The sequence below is a fragment of the Erpetoichthys calabaricus genome, chromosome 18, assembly GCF_900747795.2.
Source record: "Erpetoichthys calabaricus chromosome 18, fErpCal1.3, whole genome shotgun sequence".
Taxonomy (NCBI): Eukaryota; Metazoa; Chordata; class Cladistia; order Polypteriformes; family Polypteridae; genus Erpetoichthys; species Erpetoichthys calabaricus.
Window position 1 is genome coordinate 7,789,997 of NC_041411.2, and position 27,602 is coordinate 7,817,598.

At 38.8% G+C, this 27,602-nt stretch overlaps 1 protein-coding gene across 2 annotated transcripts in view; it reads right to left on the minus strand.

Annotated features, from left to right (window-relative positions):
* Positions 1-751: 751 nt before the first annotated feature.
* Positions 752-27,602, minus strand: part of p2rx7 (purinergic receptor P2X, ligand-gated ion channel, 7) — a 35,682-nt gene continuing 8,831 nt past the window's right edge. For both annotated transcript variants that reach the window (XM_028825493.2, XM_028825492.2), the window contains exons 2-13: positions 24,153-24,300; positions 22,216-22,287; positions 18,181-18,256; positions 16,816-16,912; positions 13,798-13,878; positions 11,477-11,618; positions 11,063-11,199; positions 10,323-10,413; positions 10,136-10,201; positions 7,489-7,605; positions 3,304-3,411; positions 752-1,611 (exon numbers count right to left, since the gene is read on the minus strand). In XM_028825493.2, the coding sequence (XP_028681326.2) occupies positions 1,147-1,611; positions 3,304-3,411; positions 7,489-7,605; positions 10,136-10,201; positions 10,323-10,413; positions 11,063-11,199; positions 11,477-11,618; positions 13,798-13,878; positions 16,816-16,912; positions 18,181-18,256; positions 22,216-22,287; positions 24,153-24,300 (1,600 nt within the window). In that variant the 3' untranslated portion in view covers positions 752-1,146. The remainder of the gene's footprint in view (positions 1,612-3,303; positions 3,412-7,488; positions 7,606-10,135; positions 10,202-10,322; positions 10,414-11,062; positions 11,200-11,476; positions 11,619-13,797; positions 13,879-16,815; positions 16,913-18,180; positions 18,257-22,215; positions 22,288-24,152; positions 24,301-27,602) is intronic.

The following is a 27,602-nucleotide window of genomic DNA, read 5'->3' on the forward strand; positions in this document are numbered from 1 at the left end:
ATTCTTTTAAGTTTCCCATTTCTTCCAGGCTCTAAAGAAATTTATTTTTTAACAGTTTATACCTATCTAAGACTCTTTTCAATTTTGATTATAATAGCTGTGATTTTATGTCATAATATTGAAACAACCATTCATTTATTTTCTTTTTTTTTGTCCAACAAGTTCTGGTATGACTTGCACAAAAGGCGGTACCAACATTTTTTACCTTGACAGTTTTAGAGATATTAATTTTGGTTTTATGTGATTATATTAATTTTGGTTTTATGTTAGCACCTTTTAATTACTTTAAGTATTTTTGTATGCATAAATGTAATCTTAAGGGTGTAGAAGCTCTTTGGCGTGGCCACAGTCTAATCAGCTCCTTGGTTTTGCTGATATTAAGTAGCCGACAATCCTTTCCACACCAAGAAACACAGCTGTGAACCTGACTCATCTCTTATTTCTCATTCCCAATATCAATACAATCCATAAGTGCAGAATCATCAGAAAATAAATTTAAAAAATTAAATCAATAAACACCTAAATAATATAGATAAACGACTAACACATTAAGGCTTAAGATAGGAACTAATGCTGGATGGGGTGCCAGTCTGTCGCTGGACAAATTTATGTACATGTCCTACCTAGCCAGTTTGGGGTCGGTAAATAAATAAAACCACACACCTTTGAGATTATTAAAAGTAGTTTATAAAAATACTGTGACTTGGCACAAAATAATGAACAGTCATTTTTCAGGTGTAGTTATATACAGTATTGTATAAATCTATATAAAAAATAAAACTGTAGGAAAATTAACAGAAACATAAACACTTATTTCTCCATGTTCAAATCCTAATTGTCAAATTCAGATTTTCAATAACCTCTCAAAATATTATAATTACGTTTAAAATTCTTGTCCCTTCTCAATGTCCAGTATTTGAAAAAAAAAAATCAATAAAAGTTGTTCTTAGATTGCATTTCTATTTTGTTTGCAGGTTTTTTGTAGGTCGAAAGCTTTCTCATGTCTATGTAACCATGATCACTTAAGTATGGCTGGCAGACGTTAACATCTTGCAATAAATGTACATGTCAGTTCTTCTAAGCACAATGTGTATGTATCCAGCATACCTAAACATTACCGTAAGGCAATGTACTTTTCAGATTTGTTTAATTTTGTTTACCTTTCTTTTCAAGGCACAGGCCCTTATAGTGACCACTAGCACTGGGGAATTTGTGTCTGACTTTATTCACACAGCACCGCGGCACTACAGCTGTACCTCCAGGAGAAATGCTTCCAAAGCGCCACTCTATGTACTGCCTATAGGCACAGTGTCGCAGTTTACAGATAATATTTTCATTGCATAAATCCAAAAGAGGGTCCTCATACAGCAGGGCCAGCTCCAAGGTCCGCCTGTCCAGGACAAGCCTACTGAACAATTCTGATGTAGTTATGCATTGCCCATTACTTCGGCGACAGCAGAGCTGCTCATGGTTAGTTGGCGCAGAGCAGCAGTGTCCACAGTGGCACCATGATGGAATGTCTTTCTTCTCTATTAAATGTGACACTTCTTGCATTTCCACATCTTGGTCTTTCAATGACATTGACAGCTGCTTTCTGCTGCTTTCACGGTGCTGTATAGGTTAAAAAAAGCAAATACACAGTTCTACACTTTATTTTAACTTACAACATTTTAAATAATTTTAGGAACAATGGCAAAGGTTCATTAGGTAATATAATGGATTCACTCTTTTATAATAGGAATCCATCCATCCATTTTTCAACCCGCTGAATCCAAACACAGGGTCACGGGGGTCTGCTGGAGCCAATCCCAGCCAACACAGGGCACAAGGCAGGAACCAATCCCAGGCAGGGTGCCAACCCACCGCAGGACACACACAAACACACCCACACACCAAGCCACACTAGGGCCAATTTAGAATCGCCAATCCACCTAACCTGCATGTCTTTGGACTGTGGGAGGAAACCGGAGCGCCCGGAGGAAACCCACGCAGACACGGGGAGAACATGCAAACTCCACGCAGGGAGGACCTGGGAAGCGAACCCGGGTCTCCTAACTGCGAGGCAGCAGCGCTACCACTGCGCCACCATGTCGCCCCTATAATAGGAATAATACACTCAAAGGTGTGGATATATTAATGTAACAGCAGGAAGGATTTAAGGTCACAGAATCTGCGCCAGCATTACAAATATTACATTCTTATACCACAGCACTCATCCATAGGAGGTCTTCTCAAAGCCAAGTTAGGGGATCAAAGTCAAGTTGCTCATTAGTAAAAATGAGACTTCAGTAGCTCTAAGGGACGTGTGCTGATTGTTAACTTTGGAAAGTACTTAATTGGTGAAGACTACTCAGTAATCAAGATGAAGATTGCTTTAAAGTAGGAAGAGGCACCATCAGCTAGGGGGAGCTGCCATGAGAAGAACAAACCCATCTCCAATGATATTTGTGCATCGTTTTTAAAACATTAGGCCAAGTCAACCCAGATCAACTCTGGATCATTTGTGTGAGTGTCCATCTAAAGATGGAAAAAATACTTCAAAAACAGACGTACATTGGGAAGGTGATGGTATATAGACATGTTATACCTAAAATGTACTTATGAAGGTAAAATCAGAAAAGTACACAAGCAATTGTCTGTTATAAATATGTGGGGGAAAAATGGTTCAGATGGCTTGTAATGGTGTGGGGTGTACATCCCAGCATAGAATAGGTTCACTATGTCCCTTTAACAATAAGGAAGTAAGTACATAGTGGTTTTCTGTAACTATTATATGGTGAAGCATTTCTATCCTGATGGTGTATGAACATAAACCCACTCAGAGAGTGTAAATTACCAAGGAATATTTTAGGAGCATGGAAACAATAAAAATAATAATGGCACAATGGCTGCTTCAATCATGTCTTGGTTAAATTGAGCACTTAGTAGGCACTCAAGTGCAGCACCAGACTGCCCTTTTCAAGTCACTATCAAAATATTAATTGATGCCGTTTCTTAATAGAAGAACGGCACTGCATATTCTTTTCTGGGTATACACGATTAAAGCCATTCTCCTGGTGATCCAATTACCTGTTAAGCCAATTTGTTTAGCTGTTACCTTTAATTTGTCACTTATCTCTAAGTACTGTATATGCAGTTTCTTACTTTATCTAGTATAATTTCCCCTCACTCCTACAGTATATGAAATGTTGTATAGTAGGATCTTCTATAATGTTTAACTAAACTATATGGAAATGATTTATTTTCATTTTAATGACTGAAGATGATGTCCCATTCTCTGAGAGTCAGGAGCAGTAAACACACCTGTCTTGCCTGTACAGATGCAGCTTTCACTTCCTGCAAGCTGTTTTCCACTGATCCTTTTATCACTGCAATATGACTCTCATCTACAAAAGAGACATAGAGTGCATCCTAAGGAAAAGATCAAAGGAAATATTATGTAAAATCTGTACATAGGAACACAAGACATTTATTATCTAGCACAGACCATTCCACCCAATCTAGCTCATTAATATACACCTAAATCACTAAAGAAAGTCTAGAATTGATGGTCACCAAAATTCTTTTGTCTATTTATTTATTGTTCTCTTTGTGAAAAAATATTTACTCTTTAACAACTTTAATCTCTGTGTATGTGCTTTTGTTAATAACCAATTCTAATGTAACATCTGGCATTCCTTTCATAATTTGCACACATATTTCATGTCAACTCTGAACTGTTGATTACTTACACTATAAGCTTTGAACTTATGCAAGCTTTCATTAATTATCCTGAAGATTCAAAATAAGCACAGTAGTTTACCTCTGAGGTTTTGCTAGCACTAATATGCACTTTTTGTAATTTGAAGACTGAATGTATACAGTGTTTCAGTTGAGGCCTCACAAATACATTGTACAGTGTATGCATAACTTCTATAAAACTGTATTCAACATGCTCTGCTAGTTACTCAAGAACATACTGGCCTTCTTAATCACTTCTGTATACTATCTGGTTGTGGACAGTGACAAGTCTATTACAACTCCTAAGTACTTTTTTTTCCCCATAAAGTGTAATCTGAAATTTCCTACTTGCACATTCTGTAATTATCTTATATATAAATGTCTACACGTGGAAGTGTATGTGTCTGTCTGTCCAGCCCGGAAGTGAGAGGTGGAGTCTGGGTAAGGGCTTCACCTCGGAGGAGACAGAAACTCGTTTAGCCGCTAATACAGAAGCGAGGCAAGTATGTCGGAAAAAAGAAACCTCTGAAGAAAGACAAAGTCACTTAACCGCTAATACAGAAGCGAGGCGAGTATGTCGGCAAAACGAAACCTCCAAATAAAGACAAAGTCACTTAGCCGCTAATACAGAAGTGAGGCGAGTACGTCGGCAAAACGAAACCTCCGAAGAAAGACAAAGTCGCTTAGCCACTAATACAGAAGCGAGGCTAGTACGTCGGCAAAACGAAACCTCTGAAGAAAGACAAAGTCGCTTAGCGCTAATACAGAATCGAGGCGAGTACGTCGGCAAAACGAAACCTCCGAAGAAAGACAAAGTCGCTTAGCGCTAATACAGAAGCGAGGCGAGCACGTTGGCAAAACGAAACCTCAGAAGAAAGACAAAGTCGCTTAGGAAACCTCCGAAGAAAGACAAAGTTGCTTAGCCGCTAATACAGAAGTGAGGCGAGCACGTCGGCAAAACAAAACCTCCGAAGAAAGACAAAGTCGCTTAGCCGCTAATGCACAAGCAAGAGGAGCACGTCGGCAAAACGAAATCTCCTAGGAGAGAGATGCCCAGAGTAGTTACTTTCAATTACCTGACATCTACATTTCAATTTTTGTTCTGACGATTTCAATAGTTTCTAGGCCTTTTACAGCATGGGCTTTGAGAAAGAAAAAAAAAACATTATTAACTGTAATGATTATAAGTAGTTACCTCATACATACTAAGGACTGTATTTGTATTAATCATGCTGCAGAGAGCTATATGATTTACTACTTGTATATGACTTGTTTTTCATATACTAGGGGGCTTCGCTCGCCAACCCCCGTGTTTGGTTTTCCGGACACACTTTTAAGATTTTTTTTTCTTTGAATTGTTGCTATTTTATTAGTTTCACTTTTATTTCAGAACTTCTGTAAAAACAATATTTGGAATCTTTCGAGTCCAAATATGCTGAATCTTTTAAATGAGGCCAGTGAGACATGTGTTTAATGACTTTGTCAGGTTAGAGATAATGAACACTGGAATTCAAAAGACCCCAAAAATACGTAGGCACGAGATACATGCAGAGCAAGATACAGAATATGAAAGCAGCAAAAAAACGAAAGTGTCAAAAAAAAAACTAAACATCGCATTAGCGCAAAAAAAGAGAAATTATTACTTGGAGAAATAACTAAAAGGCAAATAGAGATCAAATATATGGGCATAGGTGATATGTCTGAAGTATGTAAATATTGTAAGGCTTTCAAGTTTAAGTCAGAGAATTTCAAAAACGTGTTTTACCTCACATGCATTTATTGATTACTTTGCAAAAACAATTATTAACTGATGATGATGTCGATCGCTTTGTCTTTGCTGAAATTTCAAACAGAGAAACCTATCCTGAATTATCTCTAACCTGCTCTGCTGGTGTTTGTCCATTTTGTTTTGTAACCTCTTTATGACCTTGCTTTGTCCTGCTTTTTTTTTCCCCCAATGACACCTGGTCCGTGGTGATTATTTTCCCTTTTTCGAGTATTAATATTCCGTTTGTTTGCGCTACTGCAATCTTTACTTTCTACTTTCTAATTTTCCTACTTTCATATTCTTTAACTTTCTCCACATTTGAATCACACACACTTTTTTTTTTTTTGAACCTTTCGAATTGCAGTTTTCATAACCTGCTCTGCATGTGTATAGCGCCAACGTTTGTGAACGTCTTTATGAACTTCTACTTTGTCTTTTACTCTGTCTTTTAATTCTGAGCCTGATTGGACGTGCTGTATTTCAATTCCACTTGTTACGGGCTGATAATTACTTGCCTTATTTTCTGAATTTGCACCTATATTATTTTTTGTTTTTTCTTTCCAATGCTTTTGAGTCTCTTTTCTCCGCGCGGCTTTCTTCTTTGCTTATTCGTCAACGTTTCATTTATAACACGTATTGTCCTTATACGCCCTTTATATGCGCCGAGACCCTGGAACTGTATGTGCTCAAATCCTTCACAAGACTGAATGTTTTGCTGCCCCGTTGTCTTATTTGATAGCATGTAAGTAGGGCGTGTCTTGCAAGAATCTCATGTTCTACGTCATCGCGAGATGGTCCTAGGTCAATCTCTTGGCACAATGCCTCATGTTTACGGTCCCCACAAGACGCACCGTCACAAGTCTCTCTGGTCTCGTGGGTCTTGTAAATGTCTTCCGAGAAGAACACGTATCGTAGCCTTGCTTTTGCTTACCAGGATGGAATTTTTTTTTTTTATAATAGAGAGATGTAGAACAAGAATTAAGCTTGTGCACAGTTTAAGGGACTAATTTGCATTCTTTATGAGAAAATGCTGATCTCTTGATACTAACAGAACACCCTGTGATATTATAAATCAATGTGATAGTTTCTGAATTCTTGCTTAAAACTATAAGAACCATGTCCTTTGTAGAGTAATAAATAAGGATTTATTAATCTAACCAGACAAAATTTAATGAAGATATAAAAATGTAATTTCTTTATAACTAATGTACTGAACTATAAGAAACTGCTTTAAACTGGTCTTGTGTGTGTGTGAGCTGACAAGGGCATATTCCTTAGGAATGCGAGAGCCCTGATAACTCTTTATTTTGGTAAGAAACTCTGTGGACTCCTGTATGTAATAAATCAGGATGTAACCGCAACTTACAGCAATCTATGTACAGTATGACCTCAAAATGAACAAGCTAGGTAATATAAAGATTATATTATTATAAATTATAAAGATATAATTTTTTCTTTTAAGCAGGCTGTCTGTTCTAACCAGACAGTGGCATTGAGCTTAGGGTTAGGAGTTGGCAGCAGTCTCTTTGATTCACCAAGAATAAACAAATTGCTTTTTATTTTAAATTGGTGTTTGTTTCCCGTTGTTTTCGACTTCAGCGTCCACAGCTTACACAGCTAGTATCTTAATATTTTTACTTCCTTTAAGTAAAACAATGCATTCATTTACATTAATGGACTGAAAAAAGCTGGAAACTATCCTACATATATCAAACACAGAACAAACTCTGGACAGGAGAGCAGTCCATAGTGGGACCCATACTCATATTCAATCAAACTAGCACAATTTAGAGCTGACAGTTCACTTTGGAATCTGGTAAGAACATTTATTTCCTAAATGAACGCTGAGTGAAAATAGGGAGAACATCAGGAAAAGTTGAATTAAACCATTGTCCGTTCAGGGGACGGTGGAGCCACTTTATCATTAGACTCAATAGTTTTCTTCTAAACCAACATTTGGCAATGATCATGTACTTGATGTACTGGTGCATTATACATACCTGTATCAAATCATCTAAATATTCATACTTCTTCTGTTTGTAGATGTTTTTTGGAATTTTCATGCAGCACTTTTTGGGAAACTTAGTTGTGATAAGAAAGTCAATCAGTACTGTAGCCTGAAAAGAAAATAAATCATGTAGTAATCATTATATTTGCTTGTGTAGGTTTTTCTGGTCTTTATTTTTGAAGCTGAATGAGAACTGATTCATAAATAACAGTGGGCTATTTTTTGTAGTTATGCTAACAATTCTTCTATTGGCAGAAAAGTTTGATTTAATAATCCTATTACTTAATGTGTACAACAAAAAACATTTTAAATCCCATCAGTTTCTTTTTTTATTTTATTGAAATCACACAACATTCCATACAAATAAATCCATTTTTACAAAAATAAGCCTTTGGCTTACTTATATTATGTCATTGGATTGGACGCTTTATGTTCTTTTGCTGTGCAATTAAGGCTATAATTTCATTTCATCCGATTCCTGCTCAGCTTTGATGCCATATTTTACCAGCATTATAACTGGATGACAACAGTGTTTCATGTCCAGACCTTTTCTTTGTTTTTTTAAACAGTTGATGGCTTTATTCCATCCATCCATACATCCATCTATTATCCAACCCGCTATATCCTAACATTGGGTATGCTGGAGCCAATCCCAGCCAACACAAGGCGCCAAGGCAGGAACAAATCTCGGGCAGGGTGCCAGCCTACCACAGGGCGCACACACACACACACGCGCAACCACACACATTCCAAAAACAGCAATATTAGCTGCGAAGGCCAAATATACATGCTTTGGGTTCTGCTAGTTAAGTTAGCACTGCTGTGAATGATTTGTGTTCTCATTGGCAACTTGTGTTAAAAAATAACAAATTGCACAGTATTATTTAAAAGAGTAAAGCCTCAAGGTAGGATATTTTTCTGGCCTGGGCAAAAAAAAATTATCTATTGCAAGCTGCACTGGTGACTGGTCAAATGATTTTATGGATGGGGCAGTCCATTCAGACAGCAACATCAGTGTGGAAGATGAGAGTAATAAAAAACATTCAACAAAATATTGTTTATTGGTATATGAAAAAAAAAGTTTCACAGGAATAGGTACTATATAAGCAACATTTTTCAATTTTCTTTTTTTTTTAATATTTACTATATTTAACAATGCATTAAGATGGTGTTTTTATCAGTAAATATAATCAATTAGTCCATCACTGTGATTTAAGTTTTAAATGATTATGCAGACATTTATGTAGTTTTTATGCTGTCTTTCTATTGTAATAAAAAAATGTAAAAAAGAAATTATTAAATCAGTGAAATAACAGAACACCAAAAAGAGATCCAATATATTGTTCGGATTTAAACTTTAAGTCTAATTCGTCTAATTCACGTTGCCATCAGGGAAAAGTAGTGTAGAAGAGGCGTATTCACAAGAAATAAAAGATTTGTTGTTTGGTGAAAGTGAAATCCACATATGTGAGTGGCAGAGATGTGAAGTGGCTGGTGCGTAGCGCAGGCCGGGGGTGGAATGGTCAGCGAGCGAAGCAAGCAGGCGGCAGAGCCCCCTAGTACTTCTATATATTACGCACAGATGTAGTTTGCATTTACCTTGTAAACATTCAGAGAAAACCTGAAAATAAAATTCAAACCAAATGCTCCAAACCTACCAGAATCTGAGGTTACAAGTAGAAAGACTGTCAATAGAGGGCGAGTCAAAATTATGTTAACAGTAATGGTACTGCTATGTATATACTTATATACAATTTATGCACCATATATATAATAATTCTTTACATTTATATAGCGCTTTTCTCACTACTCAAAGCGCTCTCCACACAGTGGTATGATGGCGAACAGGTTGAGACATTCCTGTAAATCATGTTGCACATATGAAGTATGTTTTGTGAATAAATGGTTTCCGCTATTCAAATGTTAACATAATTTTGACTCACCCCATATATGAAAGATATCACTCCCTGTTGCTACTCTTTTTTTATTAAACCATGGATTAACACTGGAGTGCTGCCTACTTTAAAACCATCAAACAGTCCAGCCTATGGAATTTTTTCGTAAACCAAGCAACCTGGACACAGCTGAAGAGACAGAAATCAGACCAGAAACCTGATCATGTTATCGTTGTCCGAGACCATTGTTTGTTGATATTTATTGACTCTACAAAATAATGGTAACTAATATTCACACATTTCATCACACATCCCAAAATGACACTTATGTTTAGTGTAAAAAGGTGCTGATTGCAAGAAGATTGAAGAAAAAAAACATTTCTGTGCTGTAAAGGTCCACTTTTTCTACTGCCTGTTTCTTTGGTGGACTCATCATTTGTGAATTCAAAGTGAAATATGAAAGCTTTGTCAGCACGGGGGGTGTTCAGGTTTGTTTAGACATATCAGAGCTTCTCTTTGCCTGAAGTATGCTTAGACCATAACATAACGATAAAATTCAAATAAAGAAACTGGAGGCTCACTTTTTGAATTAGGTCTACCCTGGATGGTACATGCAAGATAGGAGTCTGACATTTTAACTCGCTACTGTATGCGACAAGGCTAAAAAGGACTCCTATCACATTACGCATTCATTTTCTGCCACAGTTTTAGCAATTGATTGTATTTTCATAACATAATACTCACCATTCCAAAATAAGATAAGGTGGACCCAATGTATAAAATAAGATTAATTAAATTGAATTTTCCTGCCTTCCAAAAGGAGAGAGAGAGAGAGAGATATTACCAATCAAATAAAAACTTTAAGCTCTTTCTTCATATGATATATATCAAACAAAGTATGTAAGCATTTTAGAATATAAAGAGTGCTCACTTTTCCATACACCATGACATCAAATTTGATGGCATATGCCTTGATGAGGGTACGTTCCTCTACACCATTCACTTTATAATATCTTGCAAACCTAAAAAAATATTAAAGAATGTTAAACAGAAAATCAGTTATTCTGAGGTCTGCTGCCTAACTGAAATATCACGTAATGTATTAAAAAAAGGACAAAATAAAGTAATATTGCATGATACTAAAGCATGTTTATTCCAATTATGGGCCAAGGGTAACGAAAGCCTATTCCATCAGCACTGGCCACACAGGTCAACGGTCCAACATGCGCACACACCCATATAGCGACCAGTTTGGAGTCATCAATTAATCTAACCTGCACGTCTTTAAGGGGATGTGAAAGGAAAGTCAGACAGGCAGGAGGGAACAGCATACAGACTGAGAAAACATGCTAACTCCACATGACAGGGCGCAGGAATCACAAAATGGATTTGTAAGGTTTCGGAGCTAAGTACTGTATGATCATGCCATGCTAAAATGAACTGTACACAAAAACGTCACATTATACAGAGAAATTATTACTTAAGCTCAGGAGCAGTCCTGTTGGCCTGTGGAAATAAATTTCAAGTCTGGATAAAAATACAATGGAAAAAAAAAGACCATCATCATTAGTACGGAATGTTCACTGATGCACTATAATGCATATAAAATATGCTCAACACTAGCATCTATTAATATGGATTAGTATGATGAATTTATCTTAAAAATCATACCGAAAATTCAAGCCAGGCATTACAGTTTTATTATCGACCCTTTCATCAAGTCTTCGAAATTGATATTGAGGGATACATTTGTATAACAGTATATCCAAGTTGCAGTCCCATTCAATTTGTATCCCGATAATACCACCCTAAAAGTGAACAATAACATACTGTAATTCACATTGAGCACTTCAGCTAAAGTTGCAAAAGATTTTTTGCTGTACTGTGTTAAAAATGAGGTATTGTCCTGACTCTCACTCTGTGATTACTAGCAGTCCGTAGCTTGAAGAAAGTAAAATGTATTTGGTAATGATATAAAATAACACACATCTGTTTTGAACCCACTATTTGCATTTTGAGGTTTCAGGGATCCAAAGCCCAGTTGTCCTATAATATTAAATGGGAAAGGCAGTAAATGGAACAAACCTCAATGGCCATCTGAGTGAAATTTTCTCCAGCTTCTTTGACAATATCTCCCAAACGAAACACAGGGCACAGTGGGTCAGTCTTCTTGTTGTATCTACAGTTCTTCAGGGAGCTGGCGTTCATCTCTGGTAAAATGTTTCTCCTAACACCAAAGCATACAAAGCCAACACATTCACAGTTTTCATTGTTTATACTAAAAGAGCTTCAGTCGTCTTTAAATTGTATCCGAATAAAATTTTTCCCATGAAGATTCTTATGTGCTTCTCTAAAGAGTCACCTTCTCCTGCAAGTGTAATACTAAATATTGCAGAACTAAATATTTATTCATAATGCACTAATTCCCAAAACCAATGCAAATTTGAATTAAAATTAAATAAAATTTAAATTAAAAATTGGAGGATAAATTGGACTTTCTGCCAATACTGATGGTCTGTGCAAGAGAGGACAGAGCCGGTTATACTTCCTTAGAAGGCTGGCATCCTTCAACATTTGCAATAAGATGCTGCAGATGTTCTATCAGATGGTTGTGGCGAGCGCCCTCTTCTACGCGGTGGTATGCTGGGGAGGCAGCATTAAGAAGAAGGACACCTCACGCCTGGACAAACTGGTGAGGAAGGCAGGCTCTATTGTTGGCATGGAGCTGGACAGTTTGACATCCATGGCAGAGCGACGGGCGCTGAGCAGACTCCTGTCAATCATGGAGAATCCACTGAACAGGATCATCTCCAGACAGAGGAGCAGCTTCAGTGACAGACTGCTGTCACCGTCCTGCTCCACTGACAGACTGAGGAGATCGTTCCTCCCCCACACTATGCGACTCTTCAATTGCACCCGGGGGGGTAAACGTTAACATTATAGAAAGTTATTGTCTGTTATGCCTGCATTGTTATCAATCTTTAATTTAATTGTTTTTTTATCAGTATGCTGCTGCTGGAGTATGTGAATTTCCCTTTGGGATTAATAAAGTATCTATCTATCTACTTCAAAACAAATTAAACATACCACGCCAACTCACCCAGCTTTTTCACACGACTGTAAGAGTTTGCAAACTGAGTACAAGTTTTTCATTATCAATTACGACCATATTGTCTGTATACATTCTTAAATTTAGAAATGATCACTTTATGATTTTTAAATTTGGGGGTGTTATCTGGACAGGACAACTGCCTTTTTTTCCTAATTACTGCAACCCTGAATCTGATATGCGGGTTAGAAAAATTAACAGATGGAGACAATGAAGGATGAGATTTAAAAAAAATAATTAATGGTATTGTAATTAATCAAAACACATTATTCATTACAAAAGTATTATTTATTTTACATCATTTGGAAAAGTTGGAGGAAAAATATAAATGATAAAAAAAAAAATCAAACAAAAGGAAAACAGTTTACTGGAAATTGAGACAGAAGCCAATAAGCAATATAATGTTTGGTATTCTGTATAATTGATATTGGCGGTTAGCTTTTGTATCCCAGGAATTTTAACTACTTTTTATGTTGTTCTGAGCTCTTCAATTGTGATAATCAAATTTTGGAACCTTGTCTCATAACACTCACCCCTCAAAGTCCTCCCCAAACTGATGTTTCTAAGTCACTTTGGATAAAAATGTCAGCTAAGCAAATAAAAAGTAAATGTAAATAATAGAACACTATGTAAAACACGCTTCCTTTTAATGAAATCTGCAAACAAATTTCAAAATAATTACCAAGTTTATAACTGCTTCTGAATAAAAACAGTATACTAGTGAACTCTTAGCTTGTCCAGATTGAATGATTCACTGCAGAGAATTAAAAACAAGACAGCAGGACTCAACGGTAGAACTACGAATTACAACCCTACAACCTCATTTCTTGAATTGCTACATACAGTAGCTTTTCTGTTCGGTTTCCCTTTTGGCATATAAAGCTATGACTGGATCAGCCTCACTGTGCCTTACTGAATCTATTAAAACCTAAGGTATACTCTAGAAAATACACTGCATCACAAGATCTAGGATTAATTTAACATGGATAAATAAAAGTACATTCTGATGCAGAGTCTTTGGGACTTCATATTCTAAAATATCACATGTGGCAATAGCAGAGACACTCCATTTTTCTCAACAGTTAATGATGCATCTATTTAAAATGATCTTTCTCTTTAAGATTTATTAATTCACAGTACTTTTTAATAAATGCGCTATCACATAACAAATGTCAGTTATACTGAATCATTCCCATTACCATTCCATTTTCTGCGTCTTCCATGGATGTCAGTTTTACTTTGAACAACTAAACACAAAATAACAAGCAACAACTGATTATATGATTAAAAGTCTTACCTTGTATAATTGAAATTTGGGAATGCAATACTATTTTTTATTAAGACAGTGAAATTTTCTGCTGAGGCAAAAAGAGCAGGCCTGAAATTAAATGAAAATACAGTAAAGTTTAAAAATTACAATGATCTAATATTCCATGAGCAAAAATAAAATTTGTAAAGACTTCATAATCAATATTGCCTAGAAAAGTACTTTATGATTTAATTATAGTACATATATACTTATTATAGTACATATATACTTTGTCCAATGCACTGAAGAAATTTCAGAAGCTGCAGAATTGATAATTATCTTATGATATGGGATGGTATGGTCGTCCATCCATCCATCCTCTTCCGCTTATCCGAGGTCGGGTCGCGGGGGCAGCAGCTTGAGCAGAGATGCCCAGACTTCCCTCTCCCCGGCCACTTCTTCTAGCTCTTCCGGGAGAATCCCAAGGCGTTCCCAGGCCAGTCGAGAGACATAGTCCCTCCAGCGTGTCCTGGGTCTTCCCCGGGGCCTCCTCCCGGTTAGACGTGCCCGGAACACCTCACCAGGGAGGCGTCCAGGAGGCATCCTGATCAGATGCCCGAGCCACCTCATCTGACTCCTCTTGATGCGGAGGAGCAGCGGCTCTACTCTGAGCCCCTCCGGATGACTGAGCTTCTCACCCTATCTTTAAGGGAGAGCCCAGACACCCTGCGGAGGAAACTCATTTCAGCCGCTTGTATTCGCGATCTCGTTTTTTCGGTCACTACCCATAGCTCATGACCGTAGGTGAGGGTAGGAACATAGATCAACTGGTAAATTGAGAGCTTTGCCTTGCGGCTCAGCTCCTTTTTCACCACAACAGACCGATGCAGAGCCCGAATCACTGTGGACTCTGCACCGATCCGCCCGTCGATCTCACGCTCCATTCTTCCCTCACTCGTGAACAAGACCCCGAGATACCTGAACTCCTCCACTTGAGGCAGGATCTCGCTCCCAACCCTGAGAGGGCACTCCACCCTTTTCTGGCTTAGGACCATGGTCTCGGATCTGGAGGTGTTGATTCCCATCCCAGCCGCTTCACACTCAGCTGCGAACCGATCCAGAGAGAGCTGAAGATCACGGTCTGATGAAGCAAACAGGACAACATCATCTGCAAAAAGCAGTGACCCAATCCTGAGTCCACCAAACCGGACCCCCTCAACACCCTGGCTGCGCCTAGAAATTCTATCCATAAAAGTTATGAACAGAATCGATAACAAAGGGCAGCCCTGGCGGAGTCCAACTCTCACTGGAAACGGGTTCGACTTACTGCTGGCAATGCGGACCAAGCTCTGGCACCGATCGTACAGGGACCGAACAGCTCTTATCAGGGGGTCCGGTACCCCATACTCCCGGAGCACCCCCCACAGGATTCCCCGAGGGACACGGTAAAACGCCTTTTCCAAGTTCACAAAACACATGTAGACTGGTTGGGCGAACTCCCATTCACCCTCCAGGACTCTGCTAAGGGTGTAGAGCTGGTCCACTGTTTCGCAACCAGGACGAAAACCACACTGTTCCTCCTGAATCCGAGGTTTGGTCGTGCTACACTAAATGTCTATCAACTGATGTTTAAATCTCCCATCATTAACTGCCAATGTAGAACTGACACATTGTCTACATGTCTGCGCGAGTCTTCTCCAGTTTATATATGGTCCTGTGTAAGTCACTGTAGGTGTGCTCTCGTAAGTGTGCTCTGCTGTAGACTGGAGTCCAGTGCACAACTGGCTTCCTCATATTGCATGAATAGTTAGCAGCCATTACCAATCCTGGACTGGAATAAGAAGACTCAGAAAATAAACAGACACTATAACAAGGCTAAAGATTAAAAGTGGCACTGCACAGTGGATATCAAGAAATTACATTCCCTTATTGAAATTTCAGATTTTGTTAATTTAAATCATAGCAGACCTTTTTTTTACCTATAATTATTTTAATGAAACTATTTAAGTGATAATTACTTTGAAACATAATTAATTTTTTTCTTGAGGTACTGTCATTGTCCAAAGATGTGAATGTTAATTGCTAATTCTAAAGCAGGGGTGTCAGACTCAATGATCGAGCCCTGGGACCTTTATAATGCACCCTTCTTCAGCAATATTCAAGTTATATATGGCACATGAAGACCTTGAGTTTTCTCAAAGACCCCCTTTAACTTGTGTTTCAAATGTAATTTATGTTTACATCTGCTATTAAAATACCTCTCCCTGTGTCTGCAGGCCTAAAATATAGGGGATGGGAGGCTACTAAAATGTAGTTAGAATGGAAGCTGACACAACAATAAAAAGGGAAAAGAAGGTGCCATGCCACACTGCCTGCCATTATAAAATGTAATGTTTTAACAGGATGCCAAATGGCAATAGTTTAGTGGCATAGATGGTGACTCAACTTCATGCACGCCATAGCTGCCAGCTCCACTTACTTTGAAAGCTAAACAGCTGTCAGGCCTGGCCCCCTCCACGGTTAATCTGACTGCTGTCACCATCCTACAAGATTCTTTTGTCTTATATGAATATTGTTACACACTGTGCCGTATGGCAAAGTTATAAGTGGGCATGACAAATTTTTTTTTTCCCCCCAAAATGTTATGCAAACACAGTAGATTTCAGATTAGGCAACAAACACATGATCCATATCACTACAAAAATGTGTTGAATTACCACAAAGACATGACTGGACTCTGTAATGTTTATCTGTGATTCAACATAACAGTCTGTTTTATTTTTGCATCTTTCATAAGTTTTCAATGAAGAAAGCGTGTATTCCTAAAACTACCCCTCTAGATCATACATTTTGAAATGACCTCACACCCCAGATCTTCTAAGTGCTTTATTTAAGATGAGAATTACCTGGAAAAATGCTGTCATTGTAGAGTGGGAGCAGTTGAAATATACAGTAAGTAAATAGACTGGATTTAATTTGGTGTTTCTATCCAAGTAGCATACTGCTACATTACTTCAAATATCTGAAAGGCAGTCCCTTCAAAAGTAAGGGTGTTTCATTACTTACTTCGGTGGCAATTTGTTTCCCTCTGTTGGACACCAAGCAAGCACCCTGCATATTTTAATCTTTGGAGTATTTTCCACACAATCACCTGTTTGAATCCCTAGAATATGGAAAGAAATCAACTCGTCCATAAATGTGAAAGAAAAATGGAATTTTGATCATTAAATATTATTTTAGAACGTTGACATGATAAAAAGGAATTATAAAGGGAAATGTTGAGAAATGTAAACTACTGGGTAATCTAATTCATTGAACGAACTTTTTAAAAACAAGCAAAGATCTTTCAGACCGTCGGGCTCATGAGTTTTATGTTGTTCAAAAATCTCATCTGAGCATCTTTTGAAGCCCATAGTACATTATAGCTTCAATCCTATTTCAATTAGTATACAACAGCCTTACAATATAGCTTAATGCGTTCTTTGCCTGATATTTTTCTGCATTACCAAGAGGAGGAAAAGAAAGTCGCATTAAAGTAAACCTCAGAATCCTTTTTTATATATTTGCTTCCCGTTGGTCAGCATGGACCACCATGTTTTTATAACTTTTGTTTCTGTTACAAGCACAGAGCACTCCAGGAATCATTTTCTGATCGTCTTTATTCCTGGTTTTTCATGAAACACTCACTCAGTCTTCCAAAGAAAAATTACAATAAAAAATGTTGATATATATATATATATATATATATATATATATATATTTTTTTTTAAAATTAAAACACAACTGGATCTTTTGGGATATTTGGGCAGGCATCTACTACCACTGTATTAGATGTCTTTAGGCTATATGTTTTTTAATTTATAATAGCAAGAAAAATAAAAGAAGCGACACTACCTAATACCTGGTTTACTGTCTGTGAGAAATGTGCACGTTCTCTGCAGATTCTTGTGGTTTTCTTGCCACATGCAATGACAGGATGTTTGCTGCGTAGCAAATGTGAGTGGGAGTGTAACGGAGTGTGCCGCATGATAGACCGAAGTCCCATCCAGATATAGCTTCTGCCGAGAGTCAGACGGTGTCAGGATACTCTCCAATTGCCTGCCTGCCTGCCTTGTATTGGATAACATTAATTTAGAAAAGTGTTATTTTTATTGCTTAAAAGACTTTATTTATTATGCTATGTAACAGTAAATGGCAGTCAACCTACAGGTGAAATAATTAACGGTGTAAATATGTACAGTATATTTCCCCTCCATGTCCTGATTATTTCTTTGCCTCTCTTATAGCTTGGACAGCTCCTAATTCTCTCTTTCACTGCAAGCGTAACCAAAATATCAGAAAGGTAACAGTGCACTCTACTGCAAATTCTGGAGTTTTCTCTATGGCACTGTAAACATAGATCTAATAGATTTAGGAATAGCATTTTCATACCATAACTGTGCTGATCATTCTCTCCTTTTATGCAGTCTTTGTTTGATTCGCATCTTTTTCCGTTTTTTGTTATATCCTTAAAAAAAAGAAACACACACACAAATCTATATATACATACATAAACATATATGCACATATACATACACATATACAAATTAATACAAATGTATAAATTATTTGCCATGACTTCATTATTTCTCATTTATAGCATTTTTTTGTTTTCCTCTAGGCTTGTGTTGTTCAATAATTATAAAGTAACAATCAGTCTCATTGATCTATTTTCTTATGATGGTTTTCCATCACAGGGTCACAAAGGGTCATAGTTCAACCTACAATGCTGGTGGTGGATTTTAGGAGGACCAGGCCCCTCATGGACCCCGTGATCATCAGAGGTGACTGTGTGCAGAGGGTGCAGACCTATAAATACCTGGGAGTGCAGCTGGATGATAAATTGGACTTTCTGCCAATACTGATGCTCTGTGCAAGAGAGGACAGAGCCGACTATACTTCCTTAGAAGGCTGGCGTCCTTCAACATCTCCAATAAGATGCTGCAGATGTTCTATCAGACGGTTGTGGCGAGCGCCCTCTTCTACGCGGTGGTGTGCTGGGGAGGCAGCATAAAGAAGAGGGACGCCTCACGCCTGGACAAACTGGTGAGGAAGGCAGGCTCTATTGTAGGCACGGAGCTGGACAGTCTGACACATGTGGCGGAGTGACGGGAGCTGAGCAGGTTCCTATCAATCATGGAGAATCCACTGCATCCACTGAACAGGATCATCTCCAGACAGAGGAGCAGCTTCAGTGACAGACTGCTGTCACCGTCCTGCTCCACTGACAGACTGAGAAGATCGTTCCTCCCCCACACTATGCGACTTTTCAATTCCACCCGGGGGGGTAAACGTTAACATTATATTAAGTTATTGTCTGTCTGTATACCTGCCTGGCACTCTCCATCTTGCACTTTTTAACTTGCACTGCGTTTTTATTACTCTTTAATTTAATATTGGTTTTTTTTATCAGTATGCTGCTGCTGGAGTATGTGAATTTCCCCTTGGGATTAATAAAGTATCTATCTATCTATCTATCTAGCAGTCTAACATGAAATGCCACACTCAGAATGCCCACATTCATTCCAGGGCAATGAGTCACCAATCAAGTACAGATGTCTGTGAATTTCCAACTATTCCAGGGGTCCTCAATCACAGTCCTGGAGGGCCGCAGTGGCTGCAGGTTTTTGTTGCTTAATTAGAAAGCAAGTCTTGCCAATAATTTAACTTCATGGCTTGTTACTGCTTTAACTCTGCCATGTCAGCTCATTCTCATATCCTCGATTTTCTTCCCCTTTCTAAGGATATCATCCAAATGATTTGAAGGCTAAAATGGAGGAGTAATTCTCAGTCCTTCACTTTTTTCTCTTCACTTTCCTTACAAGTCTTTAATTAAACCAAATAGTACATGATAAATGGTAACAAGCTAAATGGAGAACTGCTGGTCTCTTTTGTCATTTGCATGTTATTGCTAATTAGGAGCAATTAAGACTAAAATAAGCATTAAGGGTTCAAAAAAAGGTCATTCACATCACCCCCCACTGACCATCGATGGTGTAACTGTGGAAAGGGTGAGTAACACCAAGTTCCTGGGGACATACATCTCCGAGGACCTCACCTGGTCAGATAACACCACATCACTGGCAAAGAAAGCTCAAACCCGCCTCTACTTCCTACGCAAACTGAGGAGAGCACAAGTTCCTCCCCCATCGTGTGCTCTTTCTACCGGGGCACAATCGAGATCATCCTCACCAGCTGCATGTCTGTGTGGTATGGAAGTTGCACTGCCTCCCGTAGGAAGTCCCTGCAACAAATAGTAGATGCGGCCAGTAAGATGATTGGTGCCCCACTGCCCTCCCTCAAGGACATTTTCCACAACCGTCTCACCTGTAGAGCCATCAGCATTGCTGGTGACTCCTCCCACCCTTTTCACTCCATTTTTAGACTCCTCCCCTCAGGGAAAAGTTACCGGAGCCTCCGGGCCCACTCCACAAGACTGTCAGGATAATGATCTCTGTCCACTACTTCCCCACCCACGGCCCCCTGCCCATGGACCGTAACAAGAGTCACTATCTACAAGTACCCTACCTCAGCTGGTATTATAGAAGGACTCAATATTACATCTGCTGCTGTTTATCTTTTTGTACATCTCATAAGCTACTCTATAATGCACCTTCTCATTTTCTACTGTAAGTGGCTTTTGCACTACTGACTATTGCACATTGTACACAGGTCTACTTTGCAAGTTCTAACGTTATTTGTCTTATATGTTATACTTTTACACTTTTTATATTTTATTGTACTATGAAGATGAGAGAGAAACAGTATTTTGATTCTCCTGTATGTTCTGTACATACAGTTAATTGACAATAAAAGGCTATTTGATTTGATTTGATTTGAAATCTTAACGAGCGAGACAACTAAAGTGAAACAGAAGTGTTACTTGAGCAATAAGTGCTTCTTATTAAGCAATTGGGTTGGAGTAAAAACCTGCAACCACTGTGGCCCACCAGGACTGTGATTGAGGACCCCTGAACTATACGGCCACTCTGTCTTATGACCCGTGGCCCGCAGTTAATTGCCTTGACTCAAAGACTAATCTATTAGCAGGTTAGGAAATTAACCTACAAATGTTGTATCACAGATAGAAAACCCCATCATCTTAAATAGATAGATACTTTAATAATCCCAAGGGGAAATTCACTTAGCATACCACTGTGGAAAGGCAAGGGTGACCAGGGGACATACAAGGAGTACACTAGATGCAGGGTCACAATGGGCACCACAGGAATGTAAAGAAGTGGGAGAGACTGGCAAAAGAAGAGTGCAACACCCCACAGTCAGCAGGGTGGCAACAGAGATATCCGGATTGTGACAGGTGGTTTCCCTGGTGTCTTAAACAATGGTCAAGCACCAAAAATGTTATTTATTCCTGAGAAGGTAAGGTCAGAGCCAAGGCATAAAATGATCTTGAAGTCTTCTAGAGGGCACTGTGGTCTGATAGTTCCAAGAATCTGAACACCTGTCCAAACCTAAGAAGTGATCATAGTGCATGACCTGGAAGTTACCTATTAAATAAAAGAAAGTACTTGGCTAATGTTTAGATGAAGGGAGAAAGACAAGCCAGGAATTTAAGAGAGTGGAAGATAAAATATTTTGTGGTGCTTTGAGATATGAGCAAAAAAAAAAAAGGAGGCAACAGACTTATCAGAAAAGGGACAATTCCTGCAAACCTTCTCTCAGTAAGGCTAGAACATTTTTCTTGTTTCTTTTTGTTGTCCATTTTTTTCTCTCATGTTCCGTTTTTTTTTTTAAAAAACACTTTATTTTTGACCTTTTGGAATTCTGTGGTTATGAGGATGCCTAGGCACTGCTCTCAACAATTATAAAAGTTACAGTGTACAGTAATGGAACAATCTAAGGTTGAATCACACTGCCTCCAATAGAGCTACCTGTGTTTTGTTGTGTCTTGTCAAGATAGTGCTAAGAAAAAGCCTATTTCCACATTAGATTTAATCGTCTGTACAAATTGCCCTATCTTTTTTTATTACTTTGAATTCACACGATAGATAGATATGAAAGGCACTATATAATAGATAGACAGACAGACACTATACAATAGATAGATAGATATGAAAGGCACTATATAATATATAGATAGTTATAGTGCCTTTCATATCTATCTATCTATCTATCTATCTATCTATATATTATATAGTGCCTTTCATATCTATCTATAATAGATAGATAGACAGATAGATACTTTATTAATCCCAAGGGGATGTTCTCATACTCCAGCAGCAGCATACTGATAAAGAACAATATTAAATTAAAGAGTGATAACAATGCAGGTATACAGACAGTAACTTTGTATAATGTTAACGCTAACACCGCTATCCACCTATTGCCAGAATTCCCTTGTTTGCCACAGTATCAAATCGTATCAGACTGCCTTCTGTGTCTAAAAATACTTTACAAAACACTTACCTCAATGCAGTAGTCTTGTCTCTGATTCTTTGTTATTATAGCGTTTGTCACAACTAGAAAGGACTCTTTGCCCTGCAAAGAGAAATAATACGCATGCATTGAAAAGTGAACTTGGCAAAGTACTAGGTCAAAACAACAAACCCTGGTGTGGTGCCTTTCTTTATTTTTCAGGGCTGCACTTCTGATATAATATTACAAAGTCCTAATAACCGCTTGCTTTAAACTTGAGACTTCGACATTAATGGTAGATCCTGAAGTTCTGGTGCAGATGGACAAAAAGAATGAGGTAATCAAACAGAAACAGCATGGTAGGTTTTCTGCAACAAACATCGGGGCTCTCCATCACAAAATAGCAAATTTAAAACTTACTGTCAAGACTTTTTTTGGCTTTTTCTTTTTCAAGCTGTAACCAGAGTTGAAAAATAGCTATCTGATATTGTGATTTGTAAAAGTAATTAGGTTATTAGTTTATCTAATGCAAGGACAGTTCTTTCAGGCAGGGAGGGACCTTACATGATTAGCGCAGATCCCTTGCTCACAGGTCTTAAAGGGCCTAATCTATGATCTATTCTATATGATCTAATATAATCTAATATATATTATATATAATCTAATCCAGCGGTGGGCGATGTCGGTCCTGTAGAGTCGCAGTGGCTACAGGTTTTCATTCCAACCCAACTGATTAATTGTAAACCAATCCTTTCCAGTCTCACATCTTATTTAATTTTATGGCTTGTTAGTCTGCAATGTAAGGTTCTTATATCGTAGACTTTTTCCATTCCAAGGATGTCATCAAAATGATTTGAAGCCTAAAACGGATCATTTTCAGTCTGTCACATTTTCTATTAATTGTTTTATTAAATCCAACAGTGTATGGTGAACACACAGAGATGTAAATCGAAACAAGCTAGATGGTAAACTTCTGACTGCTTTCTCATTTACATCTTATTGTTAATAAGGAGCCATTAAAACAGTGAATGCAGCTGATTAAGACTGAAATAAGCAATTAAAGGTGGGGAACCTTAGCAAGCAAGACCGCTAAAATAAAGTATCAAAATGTCAACTAAGTAATAAGGGCTTCATCAGCAGTAATTGACTTCTCATTAAGAAACTGGGCTGGAACAAAAACGTGCAGCCACTGCGGCCCTCCAGGACTGACATTGCCTACCCCGATCTAATCTATCCTTATATGCAAATAGCTCACTTGATGTTATCTATACCTGGTATTGATCACAAACAGCTCAAAAGCTAAATGTGTGGGATGGGTATCAGGATGCCTCAAGTGGAAAACCTGTCGACACCGATATAACATTGACTCTGTGCCAAGAACCATTCCTCTACAGTCCTATCGAAAGATGGAACTGCAGTCTTCATGACCCCTGCTGAAGAACCAAATAACAATGGCACTGTGCTAATGGCTGTATTTGTCAATCTAAATGATTCTTCTATAATGTATATTAGAAACAAAAAGCTATAATTTAAAGCAAGTTACATATATTCTTTTCTTTATACTACATTTCTCTTATCTTAGTATTTCCACAATGGTTACTGAAAGGGTATACTGTATATACAGCTATGAATTGTAAGCTGTATTTCTAAAGAGAACACATTTCCACAGAATGTACATCGACGCTGGACACACAAGCCTTTCCTGTCAACACTGAGCGAAATATTAGGACTGGTGCTAGAACGGAGTGCCACACTGTCACACTTGTGTACCATTCAGCCTAAAATGCACAGTCTGAGGGAATGGAAGAAAACCAGTTTAGGTGTAGGGATGTTGTGCAACCGTCACAGTTACAGTTTTGGAATTTGAACCCAGATCCCTGGAAAAGTAAGGCACAAAATAACCAAGAATGCTTTATGAATAATGTTCAAGAAGCTACAAAGACGGTCTGTGACATGATTTGTAACATATAGCACCTTTATCAACTTACATGCAACTGCCCACTGTGATCAGCTACGTCCCATACAATTTCCCCAAGTTCCGAGTTATTGGCCAGAGCTACACCCTTCACTTTCGTGACCACTGAGCTGATGACCTCATCTTGTTCCTGGTATTCCTTATTCCAGAATAGCATGACACTGAAAAAGTGAAAAATAAATAAATAATAATCAACAATGAGGAACATTATTCCTTAAAGAACCGTTTCAAAGAAGAAAGCTCTAAAGGCCCCATTGTGAAAATATCACAACATAACATTCTCAAGCCCACTTTTCCAGTTCAGGGTCGTGGGAGTCTGAGCCTATCCTTGGAAAACTGGAAACTATGCTGGGCAACAGCCCTGGCCAGGACACCAGTTCATTGTGAGGCTCATTCACACAAAACCCCACCCCGCCACCCCCAACTCATGCATATATAAGGAGAAAATGGAAACTTTTCTGGGCAAGTGATTCAACCCAACATGATAGAATTGAGGCGTCAGTGTTGACAAGAGCCCCATTACGCTCCCTGTAATGTCAAAATACAATCATTAACCATAGAGACAATTGCCTTAATATAAACGGTTACAAATATTCATTGTATCATCAAGTAGCTCCCTTTTCTTTGCACACCCAGATACATTTTTTTCTTCATATTTGACTCCACAGGTGGGAGTCTTTGTGATAAATGGCCTATCAGAGTTGCTTTCGTCTTTGCACTTGATTCTGCTTGAGTTGGCTACAGGGCCAGTAGCTTCAAAACCAGGTTAGCCCATTACATAATGTGGCATATTATGAAGGTTTTAATTTTCAGCTTGATGTTATCTCAGCTTTTGTTTAGTGATTAGCATTCCCCCCTACTTTGATATTCCTTCTCCATTGAACTTTTTGTATTTGTATGCACAGCAGTTTTTTACATGTTTGTGCTCATATAATTTTAAAACCTCAACAAAATATGCGATCATCTCTAACACATGAACGTATGCTCTATTTAAAGGCATAGCGAATCATTTACTGTACATCACTGATCCCACGCCTACGTAAAAGAGTAAACGCAAGCTTTTTCAAGACCAAAGTCACACTTGGGCCTCATTTCCCAAAATAACTGTAGTCCACAACCAAAATTGCTGGCCTCCATAACTTACTCTGCTAGTGTTATGGAGACACTGCGAAAAAATGCTGGCCTGGCCAGGCCTTGGCAGAAAGAAGAGAGGTAAGATATAAAGAAGAAGTGGTTGGTGGTACCCATACTGTCTATTTTGATTATGATAACCCTCTGGAATGTGTGAGGGATTGCCGGCCTTATATTCCGGCCAACACCTCCAAGCCGCCAGATGGAGCCCTCCTTGCAGCATGGAGGTGCCCCGAATGTCAGCAGGGAATCATGGACCTTGGAGTTTTTCTTCACAGCCCTGCCTGGATACCATGGGGGCCGCCAGGAGTCGCTGCAGGGAGGCCCAGGGATTTATGCTTTCCGTATAGCCCGGAAGTATTTCCAAGTCACGGGAACGGAAGAAATGATATACTTCCGGGCTGAAGAAAAGGAGAAGTTTTTACTTGACCCGGAAGTGATAGAAAGTCACATGGACTGAGGGACAGAACTACTTCTGGGTCAAGGACTATAAAAGGATTGTGGGAGATCCCAGACGTTGAGCTGAGCTGGGTGGAAGGGTGGCAACGTGTCTGGGGGTGTGGAGGATTATTGTAGTGATTAGTATTGTGCATTATATGAGTATTGTGGAGAGGAGGGTGCTTTGTGCACGTATTTGTTCAAATAAATTCAATTATTGGACTTTTACCTGGTGTCTGACGTCTGGTCTGAGGGTTCAAGGGAGCGAGAGCGACCTAATCTGTCACAGTTGGCGTAGCCGGCAGGATTATCTGACCGTCGGTTTGGCAGAGGACCTGAATTTAAAAAATTTCTGTGGACAGAGAACCCCAAGAAGACAGCTGGGAGTGGAGGGTTGGTTATTGATTAGTGATTTGTTTATTGTTTGAGTATTGTGGAGAGTAGGGTGCTTTGTGCACTTACTTATAATAATAAATATTCATTTTGGACTTTTATCTGGTGTCTGACGTCTGGTCTGAGGGTTCAAGGGGTCACGGGGACCCTTAAACTGTCACAAATGGTAATGTGGCTTAGAGGCTGCTGATGGCCACACAAGCTCCAGAATGGGTCAATATACTAAAGTTTCATGCAGACTTCATGCCACAACATACTGTAGTCGATGATTTTTATACAATAGCATTTTTCCCATGTCTGTTTTTAAGTGTCTGTGGATGTGGGGGGACAACATGCCCCTGCCTTGGTCTCTGATATAAAATGAATACTAACTTTGTTAAATTCTTCTGCTCCCGTTAGTGGTGGCCACAGCAACAAAACAGCTTTTATAATGATGATGTACGTTCATTTTTATACCTAAAAAGGCTCTGTGACCGGCTTTGTGAAGCTGCTCCCTGTAACCACTCTATGAATTTATTGTATTTGGAAAGAGAGATCTCTTGATGGCTGAACGGAAACTTTAGGAACAGAGTGGCAAGCAAGATTACTCCAAACTGAAACCACCAAAGGAGCAGAAGTTCTCTTTTGGTCTAAGTGCTAATTATCTAAAATCCAACAAAACATGTTACACATTGTGAACAGTTGGGGTGCTACACCTCGAGACACAACTACACAGCACAGTCCTGGCTTCAAACAAGATGTTTTTTACTTTACAGTACCTCCAAATCCTCTTCCACAACTGTATAATACAATAATATGTTTTGTTGCCTCATTTCATACCTCCCAAGTAGTCTCATCCACTTCTCCTCCTGACTCTTTTATGCTAGACCTGGGAGTAGTTTCGAGCCCCCAGCATTTCTGGGTCATGCGGATTCCTTCAAAGAAGCGGAGAGGTTTCATGGTAGCTCCCTCTGGTGGCCCCCAGGAACCCCGACAAGGCTGCCCTACAGGACTACAATTCACACCCTGCCATGCGGGTATTCGTATCGTTGTTTCCCCAGTGGGATGCTGCCACCGTGTGTACCAGGGGAACACATAATCCCAATCCACAGACACCTCCTGTTCTTCCAAACAGGCATCCCGTCCTGGTAAGGAACCAACACACATCCCAGTCAGAACATCTACGTCCATCCATTACAGCCTCCCTCCCTAGGGAAGGAACCATCATCCATCTGGGTCGGGAAACCAACTCCCATATGTTATTCACAATAAAGATTAAATGTGAAACTAATTCCCGTCAGCAATTAAATATGTGACACGCAGAGTCCCTCCACTAAGCTTTTTTAAGCACTCTGCTGCTTCTCATGCAAATTGCTAAAGGAGTCTCTCAGCAATGCTGCAAAACTTCTTCCAGCTTTGAATGTTTAACCGTCTTTAATTACTGATAGGCATCTTGCCGTGAGCAAGTTAGTTTATCTGGGAGTTTTGTGACATACCGTTGAATTCTGCAGGGGAGGGTGGT